General features: G+C 38.5%; 1 protein-coding gene across 1 annotated transcript in view; it reads right to left on the bottom strand.

Annotated features, from left to right (window-relative positions):
* The window catches only part of RYR2 (ryanodine receptor 2), a 689571-nt gene that overhangs the window by 20579 nt on the left and 652710 nt on the right, over positions 1-16282 (bottom strand). The window contains exons 94-99 of the mRNA XM_070568189.1: positions 13506-13592; positions 12679-12897; positions 11040-11170; positions 9666-9708; positions 6202-6335; positions 1650-1710 (exon numbers count right to left, since the gene is read on the bottom strand). Of these exons, the coding sequence (XP_070424290.1) occupies positions 1650-1710; positions 6202-6335; positions 9666-9708; positions 11040-11170; positions 12679-12897; positions 13506-13592 (675 nt within the window). The remainder of the gene's footprint in view (positions 1-1649; positions 1711-6201; positions 6336-9665; positions 9709-11039; positions 11171-12678; positions 12898-13505; positions 13593-16282) is intronic.

Raw genomic sequence — 16282 nt, forward strand, 5'->3', positions numbered from 1 at the left:
AGCAAAGAAAAATACAGACTGCCCAGTTAAAGTGAAACATCACATAAAGAATAAATACATTTTTAGATAAGTATGTCCCATGCAATATTTGGGATATACTTATGCTACAAATTATATATATGTTTAGTTGTCTGAAATTTAAATTTAATTGAGAATCCTTTATTTCGTCTGGTAATTCTAGCTTTGTTTCAGAGAGAAACTGCAATTTGAAGAATGAAGACACATTGAGAGGTGATTGGCCAAACAGAAGCCAGGAAACGGCAGGTGGATGAATGTCTCATAACATATCAGAAAGATGTCTGAAGAAGGTTCTTCAGACTTCCTCCAGGATCTGTCTGTGCCCAAATTCTTGACAAGGAAACTACATAGCAAAGTGAATATTACAGACAGGCTGCATCTGGCAAAAGTGGGCTATGCAATCCTGTGGCACTGAGGATTGACATTGGCAGACAGAAGCCACGATGGCCTGGCTACTTGAATGGAAAACACCAACACTGGAGTTGAGGTGGCCTCCTTTTTATTCAGGGAGTTGCTTCCAGTATTAGATGAGAAAGTAGCTGCAAGACACCTTATTAACAGTTGACAATTCTACAGAATATTTGCAAGATTTGATTTTGAGCTCTTAGAAGGGTTCTCTAAGAGACCAAGAGTTCTGGGCCCATGGCTGGGTGAGGCAGGGGTGGGGACAGAGGTAGGAGAATTTTGGGGGTGTCATAGGTCTTTAGGAGAATGGAACTAACATTCACTATAAAAGTCAGTACTAAAATCAGAGTGAGATTTTGAGACCAAACGAGACGTCTGAGAGAAAGCACAGGAGCAAGAGCAGCAGCAGGTTTAGGGCTAAGCCTTCAGGTCTGTTCATGTGACCCTATCTGCAGGGCGCGTGAGGACGGTGAGAGGATTATGAAGCAGCAATGAGGAGATGGGCTGAGATCCTACAGAAAAAATGTGTAGTTGACCTTTTCAACGAGTTTCATGATTCTCCCAGCACCTTCCCACAGCCTCGATGGGAGCATCAAAATAAGTGATAGTAACAATTATTCAAACTGAAAATTCCAAGAATCACAAATGTTAAGCTATTGAGTAAGTCAGGGTAGTAAAATGTGATTATCTGCTCTGAGAGCTGTAGCTTTTAGTAATGGGTGATTTTTTTCACTAAATTGGAGCATATACTTGGGCCTCATTTTTAGTTCATAAGCTCTTAGGCTCTTTGAAAAAAGAAGAATCAATCAAGAAAAAGAACACAACAATTTAACGTACTTAATTTGGGGGAAACTTAAATTGAACACAATTAATGTTTAAAAAAATTTTTTTAAACATATTTAAAACTTTCTTTTTAACATCTATAATACTTTGAAGTATGCCATTGCTCATCTAAAATCTGAGTGATAATACACATGAATTCGCGTCTCAGTTTCTTTTTCTGGTGTAAATTTATTTTCATTTTAGTCTTTCAGCAATTGAAAGAAATGGAATGAGAGATGAGCTGATTAATCATATATTTCCATGGATCTTTCCCAGACATAGTCTGTATTAACTGAATTGATATTTGAATAACTTTCTTCAATAACCATCTTTCCATCTGCAGAAGCCCAACAGACTCCTGTAATCAGAGTGCATTTTACTTTGTGGTAATGAAGCGGGCTTACGTTGTCAGTGAAAACGACTCCTAGTTTCCACATCTGATACTTCACATCAATAGAGTTCAGTCTGGAAAGACAAAAGGAAAAGTTTATAGATATGAATATTAAGCATAAACTCATAGGCTTGCAAGAGCCTGCTGGCATTCACTTTCGTTTTTTCCCCCAGTTTTTTAAAGATATAACTAGCATACTGCACTGTATAAGTTGAAAGGTTACAGCATAACAGCTTGACTTGCATATATATATTGCATTACATATATTGGGAAATGATTACCATAATGAGTTTAGTTAACATCCATCATACAGTTTCAAAAACTTTTTTTCCCTTGTGATGCGAACATTTAGGGTTTACATGGGACGAGACTGGTAGCATCTCTGGAGATTAGTTCTAGCCCAGGTGCCAAGGGAAGTGCTGAGAGCCCCCTTGGACAATGTATTCCAGAGTTTTATCACGCTTTTTGAGAGGGATCTTGGAAAACAAAATAAAACAGAACTTCACCACCTTCCTTTTCTATTATTTAAGAATCGTCCTTTCTTTTTCACCTTTTCTTTTCCTACATTAAATATAAACTCACTTTTTTGTGACAATTATTCCTGGAAACTGTATGAAATCAACCAACAGGTCTGTACCATAAGTTTCCTCACTAACTTTCATTATACGTTTGTAATTGCATTCCAACAGAACAATTTTTAGTTCAACTAATGAAAACCTGCCTAATGTCTACAGCTATTTTACAACTTACTGATTTTGCCAATGAAAGGGGCTTTTCATTTTGTTTTTGTTTCCTTTTATTTTCAGAAACCTCCCCTTCTCAATGCAAGACAGAATTTAACCCTCCCCCTCAGTTCCTATAGCACTCCGTAGACACCTTCCTTTATGACGGCTTCCGCATTGTTTTGTGCTTGTAGGTGTGTGTGTTTATGCCTTGCTCACTCTTCTGTGAACTCCCCAGCACCAAGCACATTATCTCACACAGTGAATATCTTTCAATAAATATAGGTCCAATAAATGAATCTTAGCATGAATATTCATGATCTTTGCAGATTAAAATACCCACAGTAAAATATACTTTTTAATTTTCATTTTTTCGGAACATGCCACTGATTTATGGGTTAGAAATTATGATGACTTTCTTAGCCTTTCCAATATTCCAATTAATTGATATGACAGGATATGATACAATACAATATAATATAAAATTATTATTATTTTCAAAAGGGCTTCTCTAGACTTACTGTTTTAGTCTTTAATTACTTCTTTAATCATTTCTTTTAATCAGGCCAATCTTAAATTATAAGTGCTAGGATAGGTAGTTGCTGATCCAAGCTTACTTCTCAGAAGACTTTCCCCCCAGGAGTTAAGGTTTAATTCACCCTAGCCTAGGATTTTTTTATTTTAAGGAAACAACATTGTCTTTGAGCTATAATTAATTTTATTATTAAAGAGCATTTTTTTAAAGTTCCATGAATATTGGGGCTGGCCCCGTGGCCGAGTGGTTGAGTTCGCGCGCTCCGCTGCAGGCGGCCCAGTGTTTCGTTGGTTCGAATCCTGGGCGCGGACATGACACTGCTCATCAAACCACGCTGAGGCAGCGTCCCACATACCACAACTAGAAGGACCCACAACGAAGAATATACAACTATGTACCGGGGGGGCTTTGGGGAAAAAAAAGGAAAAAATAAAATCTTTAAAAAAAATAAATAAATAAATAAAGTTCCATGAATATTTACAATGGGTTTCAATAGAAAAAGAATTTTTTTTTTTTTTAAAGATTGGCACCTGAGCTAACAACTGTTGTCAATCTTTTTTTGTGTGTGTGCTTTTTTTCCCTGAATCTCCCAGTACATAGTTGTATATTTTAGTTGTGGGTCCTTCTAGTTGTGGCATGTGGGATGCCACCCCAAAGTGGCCTGATGAAGAGTGCCATGTCCGTGCCCAGGATGCAAACTGGTGAAACCCTGGGCCACCGAAGCAGAGTGCGCGAACTTAACCACTCTGTCACGGGGCCGGCCCCCAAATTTTTCTTAAATAAAAAAGGAAGGGAGGGAAAAAAAAAACACAAGGGGGTAATTTAAATGAGAGCATGATTATTTTCCATGAAAGCAATCTAAAATAAAATAAAGGTTTATATCAGGATGTCTGAATTTCCCATGGTAATTTCTTACTTGATTTAGAAAATTATTCTTATGATTATTTTCCATCCCTACCATACATCACTGATACCAACATCACTAAGCAGCATAGCCTTTCTGTAGTGTACAATATTTTTTCTCACCAACAGTGGCAGCGATGCTGTTTGGATGGGGCTGACCCCACCTCCAGGGATGGGCCACAGCTGATCTAGGCCAATCAGGGCACAGCACTCCCCTGGCCACAGGGCTTGGTTCACTGGTAGACTAAAAGCCAGAAGCTGAGGAGCTTTGCTAGATGGTTTTGAGATATGAGCTCCCCTTCTTACTCCATGAAGACACAAATGAAGATGCATGTGGGCTTTCTGGATGCTGGCAGCCATTCTATCCCCAAGAGACAAGCTGGCCATCTATTTAAATGTGCACATACCAAATCCTATATGTTTGATTGATAGATAAATGCATGCACACATAGACACATATATTTTCCTTATATTCAAGTGTTCACATTAAGATGATAGTCATATAGAAACCAGATATCTTTTAAAATTTGATCTTTCTAAACACTTTAATAAAGGAACACTACATGTAAATATTTATACAAGTACTGTATGTCATCTACTGGATCTTTACGCTTCTAATTTTATTATCTATATTTAAAGGTATTAATAAATGCCACATTGATTTCTTGGTGCTTTCTTGGGGGGTCAAACTTGCAAACATTTACTATGTAAAACAGTGGAATATTCCACTAATTTAAAACTATTTGTTCATAGTAAGAAAACAGTCTAAACTTTTCTTTGATTTTTTCAAAATTACTTTTTAGACTCACAAATATGACCATTGAAAATGTATAATTCAGTAAAATTATTTAATTCTACATTGCTTATCAGGAACTTGAAAATGTTACTAGGAAACTCAGTACCGTTCACAGCACAGTCCTTGTTTTATATGATATTCTAACATAAGGGCCTTCGTTCCTAAGGACTGTCAATGGTACTTCATCTTATATACAGTGACATAGGCTTTATGTACCACACTTGTTTTCTCAAAATATCCAACAAATATTTTGGATCTAAATTCACAATTTCTGTCATATATTTGCTTATCTAACTACTTTTCAACTGGGTTCGCATTATTTTTATAGACCCTAGTAACTCTAGCAAGTTTTCAGACAGATAAAAAATATATGACCAATGAGATGGGTAAGCCAAAATATCTTTTTTTTTCTTGCTGAGGAAGATTTGCCCTGAGTTAACATATGTCGCCAATCTTCCTCTTTTTGCTTGAGGAAGATTCTCCCTGAGCTAACATCTGTGCCAATCTTCCTCTACATTCCATGTGGGTCACTGCCACAGCATGGTGGCCAATGGGAGGTCTGTGCTCTGAACCCATGAACCCGGGCAGCCGAAGTGGAGCATGATGAACTTAACCACTACGACACAGGGCTGGCCCCTCAAAAGACTTTTTGTAATGCTAAGTAAAATATTTATCTAAGGTAAAATAACGCTGCTCTACAGAATCTTAAATATTTATGTTTTCAAAGTAATCATCACATCCCTAATGGACTGAGACCATAAATACACAGATAAGAAAGGCTGACATGTTTTTAATGGAAGGTAACTATTATGTTTCTGCTAAAATTTTTTAAGTGGTTATGACAAGAAATTATATTTTTAAAGCATGTATGCTTTACATTTATTCCAGAATTACAGTTAATTAAATTTTCAAAATAGATACATATGTATGTACACATACTCACACTATACATATACGGGTGTGTGTAAAATTCAGTCTCAGGTGAATTCAGTTCAACTGGTTTACACCCTCCTAGTTATATCATAATGCATTCTCCCATGCAAGCACTATATTAAAAAGTACCCCATTTTAAAGTAAACTTTCCATGTAATAGTATGCCTGCATAGTATTTCTGACATATGAAGTCTTTGCTATTTAAAGAAAATACAATAATTGTAATAAAAGGATATGACCTTTGAATATTTTTAATAAAAGGGATACATACTTCCTTTTTCCAAAACATACGAAAATAAACTTCTTTTCAACAGGAAGCATCAGAAAACATAGTCATGTACTGCACTTTTGCATATGTTTTATTTTGACTTAAATGGCATTTAAGGATAGGAAAGGCAAATTAAATTGAGAACATAAGTCTTCTTTATTTTTTATTGCTTAATGCAAATAAGGAAAAAGCCACCTTCAAAAATTAATAGAAAAAAACCTAATCATGCCAGAGCACAAAATACTGAGAAATTTAAAAGTAGACTTTATATGCATCCTCTGTTTCTCTCATCTCTCTCTTCCTCTGACACTGAAGCAAAGGAAACCAATGCACGAGCAAGTTCAGGAATGTATTAATTTTCTCTTCTTTCAACCTGGACCTATAGGAGAGAGCAAAAGGAACACTCACACGGCCGACAGGGAGCTGTCTTTCTTTGGTTTCTTCTTTTCCCTGGCGTCGCTAAAGTCCAGAGCAGCTTTGTCCATGCCAAGTAACTCACTGATTCTATCTCGGCCATAGAACTCTCCATATTTATCCATAACCTGGAGGCAGGAAACAAAAACATTTTGCTGACCTCAACCACTAAGTAGCCTTATCTATACACGTGCACACAAACCTCTAACTATTACTATTATTTTTTTTTTTTTGGTGAGGAAGATTGGCCCTGAGCTAACATCATTGCCAATCTTCCTCCTTTTGCTTGAGGAAGATTGTCCATGAGCTAACATCTGTGCCAGTCTTCCTCTATTTTGTATGTGGGATGCCACGACAGCATGGCTTGACGGGGGCGTGCAGGTCTGCACTGGGGATCTGAACCCGTGAACCCTGGGCCGCTGATGTGGAGAACGCGAACTTAACTACCATGCCACCGAGCTGGCCTCAAATATCTAATTATTTTCGTACTTAGCATGTGTTTGTCTTATTTTCGAGTTCACTTAAAATTCTAGTTCATGGCTCATTTTCTGTGATTTATACCACTTAAGGTCTAAGCAAACTTACAGCATTTCAAGTAATGCCTATCTGAGGAACAAGATTTCTTATTGAAGAGAGGGAGGCACGTGATAGAAGGAGGATGGGCTGAACTCAACGGGTAAAGAAGTGGGAGAAAATGGAATGAAAGTAACTTCCACCAAATTCATACTTTGTGCCAAGAATTACGCTAAGAACCCTGACTTGTTTTCCCTCATGTGACTATTACAACATGTAAGGTTTGTGTTATTAGCGTCCTATTCTGCAGATAAAGAAACTGTGTCTTAGCAAATGTAACATGCCAAGGTTGCCAAGCTAGGCAAGTGAGATTGGGTGAGGAAGCATGTAGGCAGCTCCTGACTCCCAGCAAAGATCTTCTGCACAGACCATTGCAGGCCACTGGGCTGGCCACCACCGTGACGGCATCCCCTTGTCGTCTCCACTCAACCATTCAACTCTCCCCGTAGTATCCTGACTCCAGCAATTCTTCAATAACACCTGGACCTGGAATCCTCTCACCATCCTCAGGTCCTCAGCGTAATTCTTATCAGTGTAGCTTCCTTGTCCACCACTGGAGTCACTTCTTAGCAACCCCCTTTGGCTTCCTTGCCCCTCTCCTTCTGCCACATTGGCCTGGCTTTGCCCGTGTGTCATGTTTTTACATCAGTGCTTAGACGGAGGCTCCCAGCTCACCCTTGAGCTCAGTACGTTGGACTCTGATAGGGCGACCCTCAGCCCACAGTCTATATACCATGAGAGTCCACAGAACGATGGAAATGGAGTGAACAGGAAAAGTAATGAAGCAAAAGCACAAGGAGAAAGGTGAAAAGAGGGGAGGTAAGCAAAGAACAGGAATACAGAAGAAACAAAGGAAATGAGAGTGAGAGAAAAGGAGAAGTGGGATGTTAAAGTAAAAGATTAGAATGGATGAAGGAAAGACACATAAATAGAAAGAAAGAAAGGATTGGCAGAAATAAAAATTGGCCTTTTCTGAATATATAATCTGAATCAGGTAAATGAAAAGAAAACATAAAAGAGCAACGGTACTTAAAAAGCCTGTAAATATACATTATTTTGGTTAAGTAAGACAATTTGTTTTGCCTTACTCCTCACTGCGCTACAAATGGGCTGGGCTGATCTGAGCGGGAGTTCCCTATGGATTGTATCCTCACCCCCATTCCCTGGGGAACAAATTGGGCACGAGAGTAGGAATGCTGTCAAGAGTCTTGGCTGCAATTACAATTTATCTATTTCTTTGACTCTAAATACAGAGTTTCCTTCATAGAAATTCTCGCTTTGATAATTTAGAAGCTTCTTTATTGTGTTAAATAGTAAGAATAAAATAGTCACATTAGCTATTTAAAAACTGTTCTTTCAAAGCTTTTGCCTAATTTGGATGCCCTCACATGCAGCAGTACAATGCGACTCAGAAGGCCAAGTCAGGAGACAAAACACTTACACAAAACAAAAATCAACAAACACACTGCTCCCTTCAACTAGAAAGTCTTGTTACTTCAAAAAAAAGGCCATGCGCTTCATGATGTACTTGATTTAAATTCTCGGTGCAAGCTCCATGTGTCCCCTCAGATTGGGAACAAACAGTGTATGGCTGCTAGTCGCCAAGCACTCAGAGTAGTGCTGAGCTGGCGGAAGCAAAGGGAAAAGAGCACCTTGTTGGGCAGGAATGTCAGCCATTTGCTCCGCACTGTCTGCACACGGAACAGGGGTGAGTTGAGTCAGTTTGGCACTTAGGGGGCTCAAGGAATAAGTAGCAGCTAGAAAATAAGGATTATAGCATTTTACAGTTTACAAGTACTGTTCCATACATTATTTCTGAAGAGATTTTTACATATTGAGGTATTTGGGTTCAAAACTGGTTGGCTTGAACTAAAGAGGCCTGATTTATGGCCAAACACACACTGTCCATCGCCTTTAACCATTAAAGTAAAGAATGCTCTCTCTTAAGATAAGAATGTGTACTTCTGCTCCTACGCCCTATGGGTAACAGCCTATTAGTCCCTTTCCCGACATCTGGGTCACACTGACCTGCTAACGTGCAACTAAATACCTCTTTGAAACTTTGAAGAAAATGTATCCTGAGTGTATGTTCTCTGAATGTATGTTCTTTGTTCCAAAAAGATATAAGACTGTACTGAAAACCATGCTTCTCCAAACGCTTTCTTCCTTTCTAGAAAAGGCCTTCCCAGGTCATAATCCTGACTCTGGCTCAAGTAAAACTCATCTTATTTCTCCTATCTATAGAGTGGTTATTGGTTATTTGTGTTGAGATTTCATTTAAAAAAAACCTGATCTACATGGAAATCCTGTGTGGAAGGCAGGGCAGAGATGACCCTCAGCTCTCACACGCCGAGCTTTCGTAAGCCTCACGGCCCATAGCTGAATCCATTTCAGTGTTCTTTCTACCACCCTCTGATGCAGTCTGCATCAGGACGAGACTTTATGAAAAGATCTTTCAAGTTATAGAAAGTAAACAAAATTCAGTCCTTTGTTGTCGTGCAACAACTTTACTTCTTAAGTGTAAAGGAGGATGCCCCTGGTGACTTATCAGCTGTCTTACCAGAAAATGGCCGCTCGCTAATTTAGGTTACCCAAACGACCTCAGAGAAAATTCTTACCAATTCTTGTTAATGTACAGACTGAGCGCTGTTTATTCACCTGAGTCAGAGAAAGGGTGGATGAAGGAATGCCTGTTTATTTCGTGGTTGCAGAATATGGATTTCTTACGAGCAATTTTTGAAATTCATATTCAATTCTATTCCATTTTGAAATGGCAGATAGAGCATATATCAGTATCTCATTCTACATATGAGCCACATCAAATTCAAAACCGAATTGTACTTTAGGAAAAAAATAGAGACTTTATTCCTTCTAAGAAGTATTACCTTTCTTTTAACAAATTTGTCCCAGTAGTTGTTGGGGAATGACCTAAAAGATATGAAAGCACAGAAGTAAAACAGTATCATTTTTAAAAATGAAAAATAACAATATATTGTTTGGAATATACAAAATACTTAAAATAGTAAGTAAACATGTATTCTTCCATTCACAAAAATTACAATGAATTTGTTTCCCATCATATCTCATAATTTTTCTACATCATGAGTATATTAAATATTATTTTAAATCTCAATATATAAATATATAAATCACAAAAAGACTATGAACTAATATTTTTATGGAGAAGAAAATGAGAATATTTATTAATAAGTAGTCCTTATATTTTTTGTTTACTTAAAATGTGTCAATACATACATTTCTTTGTCAATTATCTTTAAAAATTAAAGTATCTAAAAAAAATCTGTCATTGTTTTCCCTATGAAGTAAAAAAATCTCATTCCCACTAGTTATCCTCAGGGACACTTTGAGCACAGTACCAAAAACAGGACTCTGCCACTCTGACTAATGGAGGATTCACTGAAAGGGAAAGACTTGATTAGATTTAGTACCAATAGCTAGAGTTGCTAAACAAAACATCGAGCATTTAGAGGAAAGATTTACAATTCACAAATAAAACATTCCCAGTTGAAAACTCAGAACCTACCAGAAATAATAACTTTTTAAGAAGAAGCAGAACTAATCACAATTAAGAAGATATTACACTCTTGAGAAGCACAAACTACTCAAAAAATATTGTATCACCAATACTTTCTATGGTAGAAATTATACTTTTGTGATGGATTTATACCTGAAACAGCAGCTAGAGGTTTGGATCTTGATGCCACAAGGCAAAATGATTAGTGTCTAGAAAAAGTATTTGTTTTCCTGTGTCATATTTCACATGCCATAATGCGTAGCTAGTTGTATGCTAGGCTGCTTGATGATATCAACTAAAAGTTAACAACTTAGAAATATTAAAAGCGTGAAATTCAATATTTTTGCCTTTAATGCTACAACTCTTTCCTTAATGAATAATCTTCGCTTCGTCTGCGCTTTCGGATGAGATAACCCTGCCCTGTAGGTTATGTAGCTCCAGCTACACACTTCCCTGAGCACTGAGTAATGGATGTGAAGTTCCATCAGTGCTGTGGAAATGGACTCAAAGCCATTTTTGATGAAGGAATTCGAAACACAGAGCGCAAAAATTGATGGCATCCATTAAGAAGCTGATGGTGCTTAGTCTTTTGATTTTCTTGGCGGAATATATAACTATTATTCACCTCTCTTAAACTTTTGACAAATCTGCAGAAACTCCAGTAAAGTATTTTATGTCTTTAAGTTTTTGAGCACAGAAACGTCCCATATAATTCTTTACTCACTGTGTGTTGATTACCAGTCTATCCCACTGGCCTTTAATATCATCTTCAGAAGGCTGTTCTGTAATATAAAGCCCATCGAATTCCAATTTTCGAGCCACTTCCTTTTCTCGCTTAAAAATAACCAATGGGACCTACATGGGAAAAATAAACATGTTAAAATTAGTTTAGATTTACTGGCATCTCCTGTGGTCGCTATCTTTACAAAACAGCTTTTGGAAAGAAATATTTCCCATGTTACTTCCAGGAAGGTAAAAATTGAGTGAAAATAAATCGGCTATATTTAGGCAGAAAGAAGATCTAGAGGTTTTGGAAAAACAGAAGCCAGAATAGATATTATATATATATATACGCATACGTTTTTAAACACATAGAAGTTCATAGATAATTGTACTAATAAAATCACTTTTAAGTATTAAAAAGATTATGCAAAATTTTTTCTTTTGCATATTTTATACATATATACATATATATAGCAACACTAATGTAGGCAATAAAATATAGCAATGTTACTAATGTTCCAAAATGCATGCTTCTAAAAAAGATGCAGTTTTATTTGAGAAATCTCTTTAATAATTCCATGCTCAGCATGCCCACATGCTATTTTGAAATAAATTTTAATTTCAACATCAGCAAAAATCTTTGTTAGTTTGCCAGAATATCTCCAGAACGTATTAATTCTCTTTTCATATGAACAAAGTTTATACAAGGCACAGATACAAGAAAGAAGCAGATATTCTGGAAGCACCCGAGAATATCCCCCCTCATAAAACAAGGGAAGAAAAGGTTGGGAGAGGAGTTTCTGAAGAAAACTTTACAATCTAGTCTGGTACCCTGGGCCCTGGTTTTTCAAAAGTCTTCTGGAAGTTTCACAATCAGAGGCAGGGGACAGTGAAATAGGGCATTACAGTGAACAGTGTCTTTCTAGGTAAAGATAAAGACATTTGCAAAGGTAACGGGGAGCTCTGAGCACTCAGAGAGACTATCTTACGTTCTATGCACCAGATTATATTAATCCCTTGGTAGGGCTCTAAGGATAGAGCTGTACTACTTTCTGGGTGAAGTGTGACAAACTGTGAAGCATTTCTGCCAAGGATGGCAACATATGTACCTAATAACAGAACAATCAAAATGATTCATAGGTTTGATACGATGTATTTCTATAATTCCTAATCCATTGGAGCATTGCTAGGAGACATAGGGGTTGGTCACCTTTGTGGGGTCAAGTTATAGAGGAAATTGGCCATTATGTGTATAACTACCAATATGTGAAAGAAAGCCACCTAAGACAGCCCAAGGCCACATTCCCTTCCCAGGGCAGCCTGCAGCCAATGGCTGGTCAACACGGAGCTCTAAGGTCAGGTTCCAATGCCCCAGCCCAGGACCACCCTGAGGGGGCAGCCCCACTTCAGAGACTGAGGCCTGTGACTGTGCCGTATTGCATCTGCACTGTAGCCCCACTCTTCCCTCTGTTCCACCTCCTTCTTCCCGTTGCCCTACTGGTGTTGATTCATAGAACATTCCCTAATAAACTTTGTGCCTGTAATTTTCATCTCAGAATCTGCTTCCCCAGAAGTGCAACCTGCAGCAGACATGCACACGCACAGACACACACAGGTACCTTGGTGCCTTACTATCTTACTTTCAAGCAGTAGTATCCTATGATGCAGAAGAAAGAAATGACCGTGTGGAGAATGGCTAAGATACGCAGCGTGGGCTCCATGTAGCCACTGCTCTCCTCCAGAACATAGTGAACTGCAATGATTCGAGGCGAGCTGCTCTCCAGGCTGCTAACTTTGGCATTTTCACTTGAACTGCGAATGGGGAGCTCCTTTCCTTCAACCACAGAAGAAGTGGAGACCTGATTCAAACCATTGAAAGTATGGTCAGTTCATTTCCTCTAAGATATCAGTGTAAACAAGAAACAACAGAAGGAAACTCAGCCTTATCAGCAAATAGCTTGATGTGAAACCACTGTACAATGAAAGGACTAAAAGCAAAGGCTAAAAAGATAGCTTTTCAAAGCCAACGGCAAATAATGAACCCATTTTTTAAATTCCTTCTAATCTAACCAAGAGTTATGAGGGTTCCAATGCATGCAGGAAAAAATGAGATGGCTAAGCTGCCTTCTCAATTATCAAAAGAATTTAATGTCATACAGGGATGCCATGCCCACATATAGTAACAGGTGAGACATTCAGCCAAATTAGGGGAGGAATACTGTGGGTGACTCTTCTGCAGAATCAAACACTCTTCAGCTGAGGCACTTCTGCTTGGTTCAGAGGAACAGATCTATGCCTGCCCCACTCGACGCTCAGTGATGCGCCCAAGCCTGAGGTTTTCTCTTTCATCAAAATAGACTTTAGAAGAAATTTACATGTGCTCACTAGTGGATCTGTGAAGCCTCTTCATTCAATTCAGTCTATTTGTGGCTTCACAATGGTTATTAAAAGACTAAGACGTACGTACCTTATAAAACAGCAAGATGAAATTGATTGCAAATGCGACAAATAAGGCCAACATTCTCATGTTGTAGAAGTTGCGAGCAAAATAGTTCTGAAGACGAAAAAGATTATTAGAAGGTCACTGAATCGAGACTTGAAATTTGCAGGCAATTTAAATAAAGCATTCCTTTATTTACCCAAAACTATTTCTTGGTGAGGAAGATTGGTCCTGAGCTAACATCTGTTGCCAATCTTCCTCCATTTTTATTGTTTCCTCCCCAGAGTCCCAGTACATAGTGGCACAAACTAGCTGTAAGTCATTCTGGTTCTTCCATGTGGGATGCCACCACAGCATGGCTTGATGAGCAGTGTGTAGGTCCGCATTCAGGATCTGAACCAGAGAACCCTGGGCTGCCAAAGTGGAAAGCACAAACTTAACCAGTGGGCCATGGGGCCGGCCCCTACCCAAATCTATTTCTTGAGAGCCTACCACATATCAAGTACCATTCTTGGTGCTGTAGACGTTATAGTGAATGAGAAAATTTGGGCCACCATGGAGGAGACAGATAATAAAGAAGCACACTCACAGATCAAAAACATAATTTCAGGGAAAGCTAAATGCTGTGAAGAAAAAGCCATGAGGTTAAGGGCTTAGGCAATGGGGGTGTTATTTTAGACAGGTGGTCAGGGAAGGCCTATTCTAGGAGATGACATTTGAGCAGAGGCCTGAATGCCATAGAGGAGCAAGTCCAGCAAACGACTGTGGGAGGGTATGTGAGAGAGAGAGAGCATGGCAGGCGAAGATCCTGAGTTCAGAGTGATGTTGGTGTGTTTGAGGAGTAGTGAGAAGGAAGCACAGTGAGAAGAGGGGAAAGAGGAGGGAATGAGGTCAGAGAGGTGATCTGGGGACAGAGTTTTGTAGGCCTCTGATAAGTCTGCATTGTCCCTTAGGATGCAGAGGTTCAGTTTATGATCTCTGGGGCTACTTCCTCGCCGACGGATGTGGACAAGCAACTCAATCACTCTTGTAGCATCATTTTTCTCATGTGTAAAATGGGGATATGACAGAACCTAAGTTTGCTGTGAAGATTGGATAAGTTAATACAGGGAAAGTTAGTTATTAATCTTGTTATTATAATTTGAATTATTATTTTATTCTGGGTAGGATGGCAAGCTATTGGAGGATCTGAAGAGGGCTTGACGCAATCAGATGATTTGGAAAGATTATTCCAGCTATCGTGTGGAAATAGACAGGAGGCAAGAGAGGAAGCCAAGGGACCAGTTAGAAAGTTATTCCAGGAGGGCGGGAAGAGATAGTATTGATGGTGGTGGCTTGGACCACGGGGTAGCTGTGGAGATGGTAAGAAATGGGCAGACTGTGGATATATTTGGAAGACAGAGCTGTGGAGAATTATTGTTGGATTGTATTTGAGGTGGGAAAGAAAGAGAGGATTCAGAGAGGATCCATTCTGGATTTGTGGGTGTGAGCAACTAAGTAAATGGTTGGTGCCATTTATTGAACTGAGAAAAAACCCCACAAAACCTAGAGGAGAGGTGGGTTTAAGGAAAACGGCTCCAGGAGATACCAAGTGTTTGTTTTCATATTAAGTGGGAGACGTCTATAAGGTATCCAACTTGATATGCCAGGGGCTTTAGCATCATAAGGCCATCTCAAAATAACAACACATCTCATTCTCTCTCTCTGTATACACATCCCATTTCATTTCCCCACACGTGACCCTGCCTTCACTGCCACAGCTTACTGGACCAAGGCTGGCCACCATACCAAACTGGGTCAATCACATTGGTTCTTCTTGGAAGGTGGAACTAAGTCATAGAGGCTGAGTTAGTTACCCTGGTTATCTGAGCTGGGAGGTCACAAAGACTTGGGGGACAAAGGGCCTGTGGTGGTCTGATGTGGCCATGATTAGTCTTGTGCATGCAAACTGGTGAGCAGAGTAAGTCATACTGCAAAGAGAAGCAGAAAAATAGGAACTGTACAGACATAAGAGAACACTGACCCTTGAGACAGGGAGATGGAAGAAAACCTCAATTACTTGCTTTTACAACTGTACTTAAACCTATTCTACATAAACTGTAGTTAAATGTAATTCACTGGGGCTACTGCAAGTTACTGTGGAGCACATTCAACCTCACGCCCTATACCATCTATACTACATCTGCAGCCATGGCAACTATGACAACACATCAAATGAGTGATTATCCAGAGCTCTCTAGAAAACGTTTATGCTCAGTGTACTTCGTATTAAACAATATAGGGAAAATACAAGATGGGTTAAGAAAACAGTTAAAACTATTAATTAAAATATATATGTGCATAAATTACATAAAAATATGTAATATATATATTTATGCATAAGCAGTTAGAATATATAATTACTGAGATCAATCCACTTCCCTTATAGGTGAAATCCTACAGTACACTGGGTTTCTTAATGGGCTATTTTTGATTTCACAAAGGCTGTAAAACACTAAATATGCCTCTGCCTTTCAAATGGCTTTATTATGAGGAGTGTTGTTCTTAATTTCTAGGTCTGATGCTATTGGTCAGTATCTCTTGTAGGTTTATTCTACACATTTATCTCCCAATCTTTTCCTGCTTTAAAAATTATTATAATATTTAGACACATATATAAAAGGTTTTTCAAACAAAATTTTTAAGAATTCTGTCCTGTATGAATATGAATAGAGATAGAGAACTACACCTTCTTTCTCTGTTTTCCAAATATTAATATGTATTCTACTAATCCGGGGAGCATTTCTGGAAAATGTATAGGACAC

This window comes from Equus przewalskii, chromosome 1, assembly GCF_037783145.1.
Source record: "Equus przewalskii isolate Varuska chromosome 1, EquPr2, whole genome shotgun sequence".
Taxonomy (NCBI): domain Eukaryota; kingdom Metazoa; phylum Chordata; class Mammalia; order Perissodactyla; family Equidae; genus Equus; species Equus przewalskii.